Raw genomic sequence first — 16,022 nt, 5'->3', positions numbered from 1 at the left:
GATGCTTTTTGATAATCAACAAATTTTAATTATGAAAAAATATTCTCAGTTTTTCTCGTAACAAAATTGATGAGTCATAATTGTAGGTGTATGTGTTTATTGACGCCTTTTGGATGTTTAAAGAAATATTTCTTTACTTATCAATTCTTAAGTTTGTTTGTTTGTTTGTTGAATCATCATCAACTAATCTCCTATAATTTAGTGGCATTGAAAAATGATGATTAAACGATAAAACGGATGTGCATAACATCAACATTACAGATCGTTGCAATAAAATAAAAAAATAAATTCCATGCCAAATCTAAATGAAAAAAAAAATTGACACTAATCATTGAAATGATGAACGAAAAATAAAATAAAAAACAAAACATCCAATTCTAATAAATGGATGTTTTTTTTATGGAATTTTTCTCAAGATAATCTCTTGTTAACCTGAAAATATCTTCTTTTTTTTGATAAAAAATCATTTAGAATCTTGAGTTTTTTTTTATTTTCCTCAAGATATCGGAAATCCAATACTGCTAATCAAAGATTATTTTAATCGGATTAATCTTTTGAATGATAAGGAAAAGATTGAAATACAAGAAAACAAAAAAAAAATCGATCAATTAATCAATCGAGATTTATTTTTTGAAAATTAAACAAAGCCAATTAAAATTAGCCATTAATTTCCCCCCGATATCGATACAATCGATTTAAAAAATTTCGATACAATCGAATTCGAAAGTTTTACCGAACAAACAAACAAAAAATCGAATATTTTTGAAAATAATTTAATTTTTTTTTAATGTTTTCAAACAATTTCATTTTGTCGATTCATATCATAATTCTGATGTTTGGTTGCGTTTGTTTTTTTGTTCTTGTTCATTAAAGATTTGTGCATGCATTGAATTGAATTTTAAGTGATTTTTAAGAATTTGTTGTTGTTGTTGTTATTGAAGACATTGATTGAAAAAAAATGAAAATGACCAAAACATTGAAAGAAAGAAAGAGAGAAAAAATCCAATAATTGTGATAAAATATAGAGAAAAAAAATTATCGTCATTTTGCAAATTAGATCATCAAATAAAGAAAATATTGAAATGACGACATCAAGAAAGGAAAAATAAAGAATGGAAAATAATTACAAAAAAAAAAAAATAAAATAATAATTCACACTAACAGCTTCTTTTTTTTCTGTAACAACAATGAATAAATAAATTTCGATTTATCGTGATGATTTTGAATGATTAATCAACCATTGTAAAGTGATATCTATATGGATGGATTAATTTAAAAAAAAATTATAAAATTTTCTATATTTTTAATCATTCTTACCGATATTAGTTTTATCTTTACAGGATATTGAATAGCAACAAATTTCACGATCTGGAATCGATCCAAGATCCCTAAATTAATAGATGTAAAAACATTGTTTTAAAGAAAAATTTAAATTATTCATTTTCTTCAACAAAACCAACATACATTTCATCAATCAATTGTTTTTCATCCAATGCACCAGGTAAATCTTTTTTATTGCCAAGTACTAATACAGGAATACCTTCCAATTGTGGTTTTGATAATAATCCATGTAATTCAGTTTTCGATGCTTCAATTTTACTAAGATCGGCAGCATCAACCATATAACTTTTAAAAAAAAGAAAATATTTTCCAAAATTTAAAAGTTTAATGAAATAAATAATTGTATAACTTACATAATTGCCTGTACACCACGACAATATTTTTCCCACATTGAACGAAATCTTGGCTGTCCACCAATATCCCAGATTTTAATTGAAACATTTCCTTTGGTAACTTTTCTCATATTAAATCCAACTGTTGGTATCATATCTTCGGAAAATTGACCAGACTTTTTGGATTGGAATGAGAATTGAAAAAAAACAAAAACAAAAACATCATTAAAATTCTATCGAAGTTTTTTTTGTTTGTTGTTTATTTTACATACAGCAATTACACTGACAAATGTTGTTTTGCCCGAATATTGTAGGCCGACTAGTGTTAATTCAAGCTCTTCTTTCCAGAATAGGCTACGAAGCCAATCAAGAAAACGTTGAAATATGGCAAACATTATTTTGTGTTGTTTTGTTTTATGGATGACAACAATAATGATAACGATGATGTTTCTTTAATTTTTGATCTTTTCTTCCAAGATAAGAGTGATGACAACTAGATCAATTTGGCGGGTTGATTTTATTCGGGAGCCAGCAAGCAAGCAAAGAAACACCAAAACACGAAATATTTATGAAATGGGCGTATTTCTGTTCGGAAGAAAAATTAGATTGTTTTTTCAAATAAAAATGAAATTCAACACCACACATCATTTACTTACATGAGACAGAAAAAAAATTGGAAAAGATTAACTAAAATTGGAACGTTTAATTCTAAAAAATGGAATTCTAATCGTATTTGAATGATAACCGTAAATTAAAACAGATGTTTTGTTTTGTTTGATATAATTGAAATTTCGTTGATTCGGTTTGTGTGCGAGCAACAAAACAAACAAACAAACAATGTTGAAAGAATCTGTTAAATTCCTGGAATTTTAGTTAAATAATTCTGAATTAAAAAGTTAAACAAATTTTTTTGGCAAACATCTGTCAATCTTGTTGTTGGATCATAAAGAGTTTATCAAAATATCAAGCTTAAAATGATGAAAATAAATAAAAAAAAATTGGGAGAGAGAAAAATACCCAAAAAGAAATTTGGAGCTTTTCACAAATGACGACTATGAATTGATTTTCTCTTTCAAAAAAATTTAAAAAAAGATTTTTACATTGTGTAAAAGACATTACAACTAGTTTTGTTTTTTTTTTCTAAATTTCTTTTCGTTTTCTCTTTTCTCAAAGATGTTATTGATGATGATGATGATGATGATCAATGACAACAACAATTATTATTGTCGATTGTTGTTGTTGTTTTTGTTTACCGGTTACGTTTTCTCTTCTCATATAATCATCGCTCATTGGTGAATTTGCTGTTTTTTCTTTCGTTTGAAAGAATAATTTTATAATTTATCCGAAGGCGAAAAACAGATCAACAAACAAAATCATGAATCGAATAAGAAAAAGGTAAGATCTATTTGGTTTTTGGCTAATAATAGTTTTCTTTTTGTTTGTCTTATTTCAAATTCTTAAATTTTCCCCAAAAAAAAAATCGACCAACATTTTTGGTTTTCGGAATTTTTTTCCTCAATTCATTGCATGTTGTTGATGATGATGATGATGATAAATCGATTCATTTTGATGATCATCATTTGTTTGTTTGTTTGTTTGTTGATTGATGAGTACACGTGTAACCTTGATTCTAATTATTCAATTTGAAATTATTTTTGAATTTAATTAAAAAAATTTCGTAATTTTATAAATAACATCCGTCTGCTGTCGCCACCTGGTGATGGCTGGCGAAAACTTTATTTTATTCAAACAATTCAAAAGTTTTGCAAAAATAAAAAAAAATTCATCAAACTAATCAATCAATCAATCGATTGATGACCATCATTCAATATTATTATTATCATTATAATCAATCAGATGAGCAGATGTTCAAACAGAATGATCCATGAAATGTTTATGTGTTTATTTCAATTGATAAAATTCAATTGATTTTTCAAATATCATTGACCTTTGATCCTTTTTTCGCTTGTCCGAATCATATGTTGAGATGTGTTCGTTGTTGTTGTTGTTGTTTTTATCTGTCCATTACAACAACAAGCAAGAAAAAAAAGATACTCAGAATATAATGTTATGATGATAATGGATAAAATCAATTTTCCACTATAAACCATTACCCATTCATACAATAAAATAGTTCAGCTGTCCATGTTTTATGGTCCGGAAAAACTTCCCCGGAAATTCATTGATGAATTATTGTTGTTATTGTTGTTGACGAAAAATTTACCAAAAAGAAAAAAAAAATATTCCATTTTTTATTATCAACCATGGTAACCATCTTTTTGGGTTGGTTTTTTTTTCTACCTGTCGTTCTTTATTCCCCTCAAAACCTAATGGATCCAAAGAATATCACAGGAAACAATATCATTTATGGTTTTGGTTTTTCATTGTACCAGAATTATACAAAAGAAACCCTCGGAATTCTTTAATGGTACCAACAACAACAAAAAAGTTCAATGAATTTTCAGTGTTTCTTTTTGATCAATTCGTGAAAATTTGATAACAAGGAAAAAAAATTTGTCACTTTGTCAGGTTGTTGGCCTTTGAATGGAACATAGTCTAAGTATTCGTGTTTCTCATTTCCTATTCCACGATGGTTTTATGGAAATTTTCTTTTGCAAAAAAGAAAAGAAAAATCAATTTCATTTTGCTAACAGAAAAATGTCCAAAAATGGATAACAACCAAAATCCCCAAAGATGATAATCCAATTTTTCCTAAGTGAAAAGAAAAATAAGATTTTTGTTTTGTTTTTTGTTTTTCAAGCTCCCGGAACACTAAACGATTTACTTTGTTGTTGTTGTCAATGTTTGATGTTGTCGTGATGATAATGATGATGATGATGATGATGATGACAATTACATTGATATCAATGATAATATCATCATCATCAAAAACATGGCAACTAAATATTATTTCCTGGTTTTATTTTGCTACTACCACCACCGTCACCATTGATGATTATCATTGTTTTTTCTGTTTTGTTTCGGAATTATCATCATCATTATTAGGTAATTTTGTTCGAAAAAAAGTCCATAAAATTCCAATGTTTTTTTTTTTTCACTGGCCATTCATTCATGATTTTGATTTTTGTTTTTGTTTTTTTTTCATTGACAATCTAATATCTGCAATGATAATGCAGTGGTGTAAATTTTTTTGTTTATCGGATATTATTATCGGGAAGTGGTTTACATTTATGATAATCTTGCTATGTGGGTGGTTGATGTGTGTAATGATAGTGAGAATTTCTCTTTCAAATAACTTGTTAGTATGATAAGGGGTACAATAAATAGGTACAATAAATGAAGGAGATGAATGGCGCCAATCCGTTTATTATTCAATCGAAAATGCGACGGCGCCATCATTATCATTTTGGTTTTTTTTTCTCGGTTAGAATTGGATTGTGTATGTGTGTGTGTGTGTGTGTGTGGATCCATATCAAGTTTTTTCTCTCGTGTTTTTTCCTCTACCCCATTTGTTTTGTTCTGTTTGGTTGGGTTATTTCACACCCAGATATTTCGGTTCAATAACCGTTGTATGAACACAACGTTGATACGTTCTTTGACTTTTTATTGTTTCTTTTTTTCTCTCACAAATTCCGAGATCAATGATTCCGATGCTTGTTTGTCTATGATGATGATGATGATGATGATGGCGTTGTAAATTGGATACCAGAATTCTTTTGGTTATACCCGATATTCATTGTAATTGAATCCTGGAATCTCAATTGATTCAATCAAAAGAAATTGATTCGAAAAACAAGAATTTTTTAACAAACATGTCATGAAATCAATGACCGCATATCATTCATCATCATTATAACATGACGATGATGGTGTAGGTGTTGAAAATTAATTAAATTCTTCAAAGAAAAAACAATGTAAATTATTATTTTGGAAGGCCAATAACCCCTTTAGCGTTTTATTATTCATTCACAATCATTCATTTATTCACAGCGGGACCATGGTAAATTACAAAATATCAAAATATTTTTTGATTGTTTCGATGAAAGTTTTTCGTTTTTTTTGTTTTTGTTTCAATTGACAATACCTTTACAGAAAGAATTTTGGGATTTTAATACAATATTTTTTTTCGCCCCTAAAACAAAATAGGTTATTGATCGATGATAATGATGTTAATAATAATGATGATGATTCAATCGACAAACTTTTAAAACAATCACCATCATCAAATCGACGAATAAAATTAAAAACAACAACAACCGCAACAACAACAATAAAAAATTTATCATCAACAGAATGTACAATATTTTTAGGATTATTATATTTTATACAAGGATTTCCATACGGTTTTCAAGATAAACTTATACCATTATTATTGATTATAAAAGGACATTCACCATCAACAATTGGTTTTATACGTTTATTATTATTACCATGGTTAACAAAGGCATTATTTGCACCATTAATCGATATGGTATATTATTATTATTATTTTCAACCATTTTTTTGTTGTTTGTTTGTTTGTTTCGTTACTCTTTTTCCCCTTATTTACAAAGCAGAAAATTATTAAATTCATAATTTCCATAATAAAATTCAGGGTTTGGTTTTTTTCTAGCGCGTAGGTAGAAAAAAAGCATAGCAAGATAGAAAAATGAAGAAAGCCAATGACCAATGAACAGATTCAGTCAACATTTTCAGGATCGAGCATATATCAGAAATTTACCACTCATTTTTTCTCCAGAAAATTTTTTTTTTTGAAAAGATGCTAAATTTAGCCACCATTATTATGAATTTTTTTTTCAATAAAATTTCTATTAAATTTTTTTCTGATTGATTTTTTCATTTGCTACTGGCACAATAGTCAATAGCGAATGGCTAAGGTCAATGTCTTTGATGTTGTTTTTTTTCTTCATTTTTCAATTTTTAAAAAAAAATTTAAAATTTCAATTTTCTGGAATTTATCAATAACATTTTCTTTTCTTTTTTTTGTTCATGATTCAAATTGATAGACATTGTCGATGACAAAATGGATTCAAATCAGTTTATTTGGTTTGATAATCATTTCAGCTTATAATACAATTTTCCCAGATACAACCGTTAATGATGATAGTAATGGTGAAATTACCTGGCAATTTATTATTGCATTATTTTTGTTGAATTTTTTCTCTGCATTTCAGGTTTGTTTAATGTGTGTTTTTTATCTAATTTTCGTGTCTTAATTTGTAATTACAAAACGAAAACAAAAAAATCAAAAGGATATTGCCGTAGATGCTATAGCCGTAACAATATATTCAAAACATCGTGATATAATGACAGGAAATGCTGGACAAATTGTTGGCTATAAATTAGGTGCATTTTTCGGTAGCGGTATACTATTCTGGATTTATAATTTATTCAATTGGAATGGTTTGTTTGCTGTTTTAACGATAATTTATACGATTGTATTATTCATATTTCAAACATATTCAAAACGTTTATCGATAAATTCGATCGATAATGTCGATGATAATGTTGATAATGATGATCAAATGACAGCAACAAATAAAAAGCGACGAAATCAAATGATCAAATATCGAAATCCTAAGGCAATTTCATCATTAAATGATCAACAACAAAAATCAAAGATTGACAAGGATAATCGAGAAACAACAACAACATTACCATTGATCAGTATCTATATATTTATATTTGTTTATAAATTAGGTGAATCTGGTTCAATGGCTATATATCCATTATTTTTAACAAAATTTAATACTATAACAAGTCAATCATTAGCATTTTGGAATGGTACAATTGGTATTATTTGTTCTATATTTGGATCATTATTGGCATCAAGATTATCAATATCAATGTAAGTATCAACCATCCACAAATACCATTCATTTTTTTTGTAAAAACACCAAAAAAAACTACAAAAATTCATCCAACCAAAACCAAAACGCGTTTATCGATTATGATTGTTGAAAATTTTTTTCATTTCGGGTTCATCAAACCAGAAAAACGCACTCACTATTCATATTGAATGTGTGTGTGTGTTTATGCAACAAGCCACAAAGTCAATCAATCAATCAATCAATTTAAAAATTTCAAACTTTTGAGAAAGAAAAATATGTAGATCAAATAACACAGAAAAAAATTATGGAAAAATTTTTTTTACAATCCAACCAACCAGAAATCTTGTATACAAGATAGAGAAAGCACACACACACACCGACACCACAAACACACATAGAGATCAACACTTATCTAATCTTCAAAATGTTTAAAAAACTTTTACTCCAGTTTTTCTAATCTTCTTTTTTCTCTTTTTTTCTTCTTTGGTATTCAAATTTGATTCGATCATTGTCGATGACAATTGATTGATCAAATCAATGAACAACAACAAAAAAAAACTATAGGCTAAATAAATTGATCAAATTTCGGTTATTGCCCTTATGTTTAAAATTGATTATCATTATTATCGTTATTTCTGTTAATCATAATCATCATAATTATGGCAATGATTTTATCAAATTTTTAACAACAACTGAAACAACAACAACCGAAACAATATCATCATCATTTTTAAATTGTAAGTATTTATCATCATTGAGAATGTATCGTATCAACGAGATTAGGAAGAAGTAAATAAAGATTTTCATGTTGGAATTGGATATCTGAAATGAATATTATCTGTAAATGATGATAATGCGATTCGTTTTCATTTTTTTGGTATTTTGTACTATGTATGACATACATTCATCGTATGAATTTCATATGATTTTTTTAAAAAAATGACAGAATTCAAACGAAGAAATCATTGAAATTTTTTTATTCAATGACCATTTCCATTTGAATCAATCGATTTCATTTAATTTTTTTTTATTTTATTTTTCTATTCACTTTTGCAGTTGTAAGCATTATATCAATGTTATTGTTACATTTTATTGGTGGATTAATCACAACCATGACCTTCACCTTGATGATGATTACTTGTCAACAACAACAACAACAGCAAATGTCACGAAAATCATCATCATCATCATTACGTGCAACACATTATACATTAATGTCAACAATTGAAGTTTTTGGTAAACTTTTATTATCATCATTATCCGGTTTGATTGTTGATAATATTGGCTTTATTGGTGCACAATCATTATTTATTTTATTGGCAATTTTACCATGTACAATTCTTCATTATCATCATCATCATGGAACAAAATAGAAGATTCTTCTCTCTCTCTCTCAATGAATTGAATTATCATTGAAAGATAATGATCAATCATTGAAGCACATTGAGAAAATATTTACTATTCAAACAAACTAACTAAAAAAAAAAACAGTCAAACTTTCTTCTCGAATCATTTTCGTTCATCAAACAATAATGTGTTTCAAATTTTTCAAACACAAACAAACAAACAAAAAATTTCATTTTATTATTGACTTTTTGTTGCCTTTTGTGTTATTATCTGGAATGTGAAAAAAAAATCTCAAACGATTTTATGAGATAATCAATTTGAATTATCAATTCTGTCAATATGGTTATTTTTTTTAACATTTTGAAGAAAAATGTTTGTTGTTTTTTTTAATCAAGTTTTTATTTGATTTTTTTTTTACTTTTTTAAGAATATCTATTTATTGTTAACTTTTGAAAAATTGTTTTTTTTCATCATTAAAAATGTTTGAAATAAATGAAATAAATTTCAACTTAAGGGTAACCAATTTTTCGGGGGTTTTTTTTGTGGATCAATAGGTCAATAATCATTTGAAATTCATCAGAAAAAATTAAGGTTTTTTTCGTTTCGTTTTGTTTTGTTTTGTCTTCAATTTTTTTTTTTGTAAATCGTTAATCGATTTATGATCCAAATACCAAAATGATAAATAATGATCTGGATCCGTTCGATGATGATTAATACAATTGGATTTATAATTGAGAACACCAACTAATTATTATTATCATCAGCGTTTTGTTTCTTCTATTTACTTTACTTTAATGTTTAATGTTTAAATGTGAAAATTGACTGGATCATTTCAACGAAAAAGAAAAATTTTCATTTTAATCCAGTAACACTTAATTATCCAGGTGCAAACAATTTAATCGATTTAATTTGACATTTTCACAAAAATTCCGAAAAAGATCTTCGTTGACATTTAAAACCATCAGATGATCCAATTATGATTCAAGTTTCCTGATATTAACGAAAAAAAAACGTTGCTAAACAGAAATAATTCGGCTAGTTTTTTGTTTTGTTTTGTTTTTGTTTCACCTTGAGCCAAAAAAAAAAAAAACAGGAAAGAAAAACAAATTCCAACATTGTCGCCGGTTAACAAAATATATGATCAACAACAACAACAACAAGATCATATGATGATGTTTTTGGTCGTTTAATTCTTGTGATCTATTTAATAACCGAAACAAAACAAAAAAATTGTTGACATTCAAAACAAAAACATATCAAGGGTGTTATATATTTATTTTTTTTTTTGTTCCACTTTATCATCATCATTATCATTGATGGATCATCATGTCAAAAACATATTCATTCATTAACAAATTCATCTAATTAGCTTTTTTTCTAGTTAATGAATGAAAACTTTTTTCCCCTTATCGATTGTTTTAATTTTTCTGGTGATGAACTTTTTGGTTCCGAATCTATATCAATGGATATTGCTGTAGTGCCAAAATGTTTATCATTATTCAATTTTGATACATTTGAAATGTGGATCAACGGTTGCTTTAATTTGATTAATGATAGTTGTGTTGATCTGAAAAAAAACAAATTCAAAACATGAAGAAAAAACGAAATATTATTATTATTATTAATCTGACAATCCCACACCTACACGCGAATATACTTAGATTAGATTATTTAGTTTTGATTTTTTTTTGAATGATGGTAATAAGGATGATGATGATTTGAATTTGATAAATAATCACAAAAAGTCATTTGTTTGTTTGTTTGTTTGTTTGTTTTTTGGAATAACGGGGTATTCATCATCATCATAATCATCATAATCATAAAAAGAATGTTATCTTAGTTTTTGTGTAGGTGTGGGTGTTTTTCGTTTATCCATCACCTGATGATGATGATGATGATAATCAGCATTTGTTGTTGTTGTTTGATTACGTTTGTTGTTGTCTGTTGTTTATGTACACAAGCAAACAAATCTAAATTCTTTTGAAATTTGGGTTGTTTTTCATAATCAGGTTGTTTTTTTTTTTTGTTGACCCAATGATCTAAGAATATGAATGAATGAATGAATAATTTATAATAATGTTTCATCTTTAGAGATTTATTCCGGAAATAACCGAAAGAGATAGAAAAAAAGTAGAGGTAGTAAACATAAAATCAACGATGTGATGAAAAGTTTGTTTTTTGGTTTGGTTCAAATTGATGTTTCAGATTGGCTAAACTGATGTATTTGGATTCATTTAAAATGAATTTAAAAACAGAAAACAAAAAAAGATTTTAATAATAAATTCTTGAATTTTTTTATAATTAAAAACCAAAACAAAAGTAGGTTTCAATGTCTTTTAATCAGCAATCTATCTATATTCAGAACGTATTTGTTAATTCAGTGTCTCTTTTTATAATTTTGATCCAAAAATATAAAATCCATAATGTCGAAATACTTTTTGAAGTGTTTTTTTCTGTTTTTGTTTTTGGATATTCTCATATCTATATAGAAGAAGAAGATAATGTCCATGGCCCGAATAATTTTTTTTTCCTCATCCACTATCAATTTCTGGTGTTTCCCATGTGTGTAATACCAGAAAACAAAAATGTTCAAGTGTCGATGTTCCAAATTTAATCTAATGGCCCTTATGATACGCGATCACAACATAATGAAAACAAAACACGGATATTCAAGACCTAAATATGATGATGATGATCTCATATAACTAAGATTATGATAGAAAATTTTTTCTTCGTCTTCTTCTTCTTCTTCATTGTCAAATAATGATGATGACGACAATGATAATGATAGAATAAGAAAAGGTGACCTAACTTTTTTTTTTTAGACACTTCCAACGTGTTCACTCATCATCATCATCAATATCATCATCAATATCATCATCGTTATTAAACATGGTAGAGAATTTCTCTCAGTATCTTGTATTGCAATTTTTTTTTTGGTTTTGTTTTTCTAGGTGAAAAACACAAGCGCATTGAATAATAATAATTGAATAAGAGACTATGAGCTATCTATGCTGTCTATATGTACGATCCAGGAATTGGGTTATATCAAAAAAAAAAAAAAAAAAAAAAAAAAATCATCATCATCCTCGATTCGACCAGAAAACCGTATGAAATGAAATGAATTGAACAAACTTGCTCCATTGAATATAACGGTTAGTATTTTTCTTCTTCTTCATTTTTTTTCGGTTTTCTTGTCATGTTCATCATCATCATCTTTTTCGGTTGGCCTATTTTTTTTTCTTTCTTCATTTGCTCTCTATTCTCTCTCTCTCTCTTTCCCTCTAACACACACGCACTCTACATTCTCTTTTCATGTATGTAATTCAACAGAAGAAGAAAAAAAAGTGTTGACGATTCTCATGTGGTGTTTAGGTCGAATGATTGGTATCATTCGCCAACACACATAATATTATTGTTGTTGTTGTTGTTGTTAGTAGTAGTGATTGTCGCAAAATTTCTTCCCCCCTACATTGAATGAAGAAAATTACATAACAAGACATGTCCTTATAATAATAATAATGTTGGCCATCGACCGACAATCGACAGTCCTTGATCGATATTCATATTATAGATTCATTCATTCATTCATCAATTTGAAATTATTTTTTTTTTTCATCTAATTAAATTCATTATAAATCTAATCATAATCATTATTATTGTTGTATGGCTTCTTTCTCCTCCTTATTACCCTGGCCGAATTTTGACCGAAATAATCGTCATCATCATCATCAATACAAACCCAAAAGCACACCCATTTTCATTCATGAAATCATCATCATCATTTTCGAATCGAAATTTAATGACATTTTTTCGTTGGAATTTTTTGAATATTTATCTTTAATTATCTGAAAAATAAGGTTAATCATTCATTTCTGGAACGATTTTTTTTTGTTGTTGGTGATCGAATGAATGTGTTTCAATGAGGGGGAGAAAAGGGACGGGTGGAGGACAAACATAAATTCCATAAATATTCCATAATTCGGGCATCTTTATCCCAGATTCACATTCTTAATTTTTTTTTTTTTTTTTTTGAAAATTTTCATTCAACTTCGTAACGATCGCGCAATGCCCTGTATTCGATGGCGATATAACAACAACAACAGATCGTTCTCTGCAATTCTGCATTCTGATCGTAACATATCTTTATGGCCGTGTCAAAGCTACCACCACCACCATCATCAACATTCTGGATGTCTTTATTTTAGAATATTCTTCTTTTTTCCCTCTAGTTTATCCTGTTTATTGAACCAACAATATGATGTTCGCGCAAATGCAGGCATCCATTGAATTTCTTTTTTTTCTTTTTTTTTTTTTTTTTGTTGGTATGAATGTTCAACTTTTTTTTCTGGCATGACCTAGTTTTTCTGGGTCTCTCTTACTCTCTTTATTCGTATGTGGCTCCCGTTTTTGTCGAAACAAAAATTACCAACAAATATAAAAACGAAAAAACATAACCGAAACTAAACTAAACTAAATTAAACTGAATTGACGATGAAAATAGAAAGAAAAATAGTGAGAGAGAGAGAGAGAGAGAGAGAGAGAGAGAGAGAGAGAGAGAGAGAGAGAGAGAGAGAGAGAGAGAGAGAGAGAGAGAGAGAGAGAGAGAGAGAGAGAGAGAGAGAGAGAGAGAGAGAGAGAGAGAGAGAGAGAGAAAAAACAAAACAGATGATGATACAAGTGTATCCATTGCGCCGGGTTATGAAATATAGTTTTAGTTGAACAACAACAACAACAACAACAAAAACAAAGCGAAAAAACAACAACAACAACAACAAAATACCAGTTAGCCATTGGGTTGATTAGCCTTATAGCCATTTATTTCTGGTTAGTCATATATTCTGGTTCAATTTATTATTATTTTCAACCAAAAAAAAGTAACTATTACAAAGAAACAAAGCAAAACGAAAAATTTGATTCATAATATAAATGATGTAAATAAACAGAATTTTTATTATTATCGACATTATGGCTTAACGAGGATATGGATCATTCATTTCATTCATTTTTTTCAGTCAAACACAAAATACGTGATAATTTCTTTCTTTCGACGAATTTTCTGGTATATAATGGACATACACATTAAATTACCAAACAATTTAAACGAATTGAAGAAAAAACTTGTTCAAGATTTTCTTCCAAAATGAAATCATGATATTAAGACTTTTCAAGGACAAAATTGTTAGCTTTAAAAAAAATAAAATCCAATCGAAATAATTTGCTCTGTGTAAATAATGTTTGTATTTTTTCGTTTCAATGGTTTCATTATAACTTTTGCTGTTGTTGTTGTTGTTGTTGGGTGTTTTTTTGTTTTCTCACATTTACTTACTTACATACTCTCTGTTCGAAACCAAAAACAAACAAACACTGTAAATGTATAGTTTCCGGCATTTGAACAAAAAAATGAAAAATGAAATTTTAATCAATTTTTTTTTGTTCACCAAAATGAATTTCTAATCAAAACTTGAAGCTTTTTATTCAATCATCATCATTTTATACCATACCCAATACACAGAATTCATTCATTTGAGAAATTTTTTTTTTGTTTTGTTTAATCGAAACAAAACAAACAAACAGCAGAAAAACCGAAAACAGAATCAATCAAAATTCATTTTTGTTTTTTTTTTGTTTAAATAATAATAATAGTTATGTAAACTAAATACTTTTTATGTGGAAAAAATGATGATGATGCTAACGGTTGTATATAATTTGTTGAATTTGTTTTTCTTTTTATTTCTAATCATAATCATTCAATCATTCATTCATTCAAACAAACATTTGATATTATCCATATGGGGTTTTTTCAATTTGAAATTTTTATAATTATGGTGGTGGTGGTGAATGCCAAACATATAAGAATTGAGCATTTTTTCTGATACAAATATAACGATGATGATGAGAGAAAGAAAGAGATGATCATCATCTTGAACATTTTAAAACATAGACATAGTTTGGCCATAATAAAAACAAGACATGTTTAATTGACAGATGAATGTTTCTTTTGGTTGATGTCTTGGTTATTTTATTTTGGATTTTTCTTTGGTAATAATCATTTTCATGATCAAATTATAATTTCGTTTTGTTTCGTTTTGATGTTTATAACCAAAAAAAAAAAAAAAAAAAAATCATCCAATCATCATAATAATCATAATCATCGACAAAGAATTAGAAAACATTGACTATATTGACATATAGATTTTTTTTTGATGATTCTGACAATACAACGAATGAAAACAAAAACAAAGAGAATAAAGAGAGAATAAGAATTATGGTTAGCATTGAACATCATTTTAAATCATTAATCATTTCCATAGAATTCCGGTTTTATTCTTGTTGTTTATTGATGATGATGACGATAATTATTCTTTTCGTATGTTTTACACAGGAAAAATGTTACTTTTTTATTTGTGACAATGTTATGTGTTATATATGGAATCATTTTACATTTAATTTGCCTTGAATTTTTTCTTTTCTTTTCTTCTTCGTCTTATCATTGAGATGGATATTAAGAGTGAATTGAATGATTAGAAAAAACGATTTAAAGGCCATTTCATCATTGTAATCGTGAAAGGATTCTTGATTTGTTTAGTAAAGTAAATTGCAATCATAAATGCTGAAAAAGCAGAAAAAAAAATAAACAGAATTTGGCTGAAGAAATTTTAGCTAGAAAACACAAGGAAGACGATAAAACAGATAAATTTCATTTCCAATCAAAGAAAAGAAAATAATTGACGAAACGAATTAGCTAAATTCTTAATTTATATAAAAAAATCTTTTTTTCATCATCATCATCATGATGATCTTTCTTCTTTTGCCTATTCTTTTTCACTGATCTGAATAGCGAAAAAAGAAAGAAAAGAAACATTTCCAAACAACGTTTCTGACGTTATGATTACATTATAATTTTCTTTCATTTTCTGTAGCTAAAATTAGATCAATTTTCGTTGTCAAACAAAACAGAAAACCATAGAAAGCCTGTTGAACGAATTCATAGGAAAATGAAAATAAAAAAAAATGTTTCGTTTCATCAGAATTTCAATGAATCAGGTTTAGTATAAAAAAAACCCATTAAAATATGGAAAAATAAACATTGCACAACGTGTGTGTGTTATTGGGGCAAGAAAAAACCAAATCAAACAAACAAACTAAGTATGATAATGTGGGAGGAATGTCATTATCTGGTTGGCAATGAAAAAAAACTGATTATGAA

The 16,022-nt window shown here is 27.5% G+C and overlaps 2 protein-coding genes across 2 annotated transcripts; one reads left to right on the top strand and one right to left on the bottom strand.

Annotated features, from left to right (window-relative positions):
• Window positions 1–757: 757 nt before the first annotated feature.
• Arl8 (ADP-ribosylation factor-like protein 8) lies at window positions 758–2,654 on the bottom strand. The gene is made up of 6 exons (XM_027345111.2): window positions 2,330–2,654; window positions 1,946–2,258; window positions 1,695–1,849; window positions 1,465–1,626; window positions 1,318–1,388; window positions 758–1,254 (listed from the first exon to the last, which is right to left on the bottom strand). The coding sequence occupies exons 2-6, from the start codon at window positions 2,066–2,068 to the stop codon at window positions 1,208–1,210; spliced, it is 558 nt and encodes a 185-aa protein (XP_027200912.2). The 5' UTR covers window positions 2,069–2,258; window positions 2,330–2,654; the 3' UTR covers window positions 758–1,207.
• Window positions 2,655–2,767: 113 nt separating this feature from the next.
• Window positions 2,768–9,262, top strand: LOC113794964 (major facilitator superfamily domain-containing protein 3-like). Its single transcript, XM_075819514.1, has 6 exons — window positions 2,768–3,068; window positions 5,781–6,105; window positions 6,641–6,808; window positions 6,887–7,482; window positions 8,030–8,202; window positions 8,522–9,262. The coding sequence occupies exons 1-6, from the start codon at window positions 3,049–3,051 to the stop codon at window positions 8,836–8,838; spliced, it is 1,599 nt and encodes a 532-aa protein (XP_075675629.1). The 5' UTR covers window positions 2,768–3,048; the 3' UTR covers window positions 8,839–9,262.
• The last annotated feature ends 6,760 nt before the right edge of the window (window positions 9,263–16,022 follow it).

This window comes from Dermatophagoides pteronyssinus, unplaced genomic scaffold, assembly GCF_027571235.1.
Source record: "Dermatophagoides pteronyssinus isolate colony J.1.1.1.1 unplaced genomic scaffold, Derpt_VIB-CSIC_2022.12 sq0004, whole genome shotgun sequence".
Classification (NCBI taxonomy): domain Eukaryota; kingdom Metazoa; phylum Arthropoda; class Arachnida; order Sarcoptiformes; family Pyroglyphidae; genus Dermatophagoides; species Dermatophagoides pteronyssinus.
Note: the sequence above shows the minus strand (reverse complement) of the source record. Positions and strands in the feature narration are given on the sequence as shown.

Excerpts from the sequence above, each read along its gene's own strand:
- LOC113794964 (XM_075819514.1), top strand. The coding sequence starts at position 3,049 with ATGAATCGAATAAGAAAAAG. Across the intron at positions 3,069-5,780 it reads ATGAATCGAATAAGAAAAAG|GTTATTGATCGATGATAATG; the intron begins GTAAGATCTATT and ends AAAACAAAATAG. Across the intron at positions 6,106-6,640 it reads TTGCACCATTAATCGATATG|ACATTGTCGATGACAAAATG; the intron begins GTATATTATTAT and ends TCAAATTGATAG.
- Arl8 (XM_027345111.2), bottom strand. The coding sequence starts at position 2,068 with ATGTTTGCCATATTTCAACGTTTTCTTGATTGGCTTCGTAGCCTATTC. Across the intron at positions 1,850-1,945 it reads CATTTGTCAGTGTAATTGCT|TCTGGTCAATTTTCCGAAGA; the intron begins GTATGTAAAATA and ends CAATCCAAAAAG. Across the intron at positions 1,389-1,464 it reads AAACAATTGATTGATGAAAT|GGATCTTGGATCGATTCCAG; the intron begins GTATGTTGGTTT and ends CTATTAATTTAG.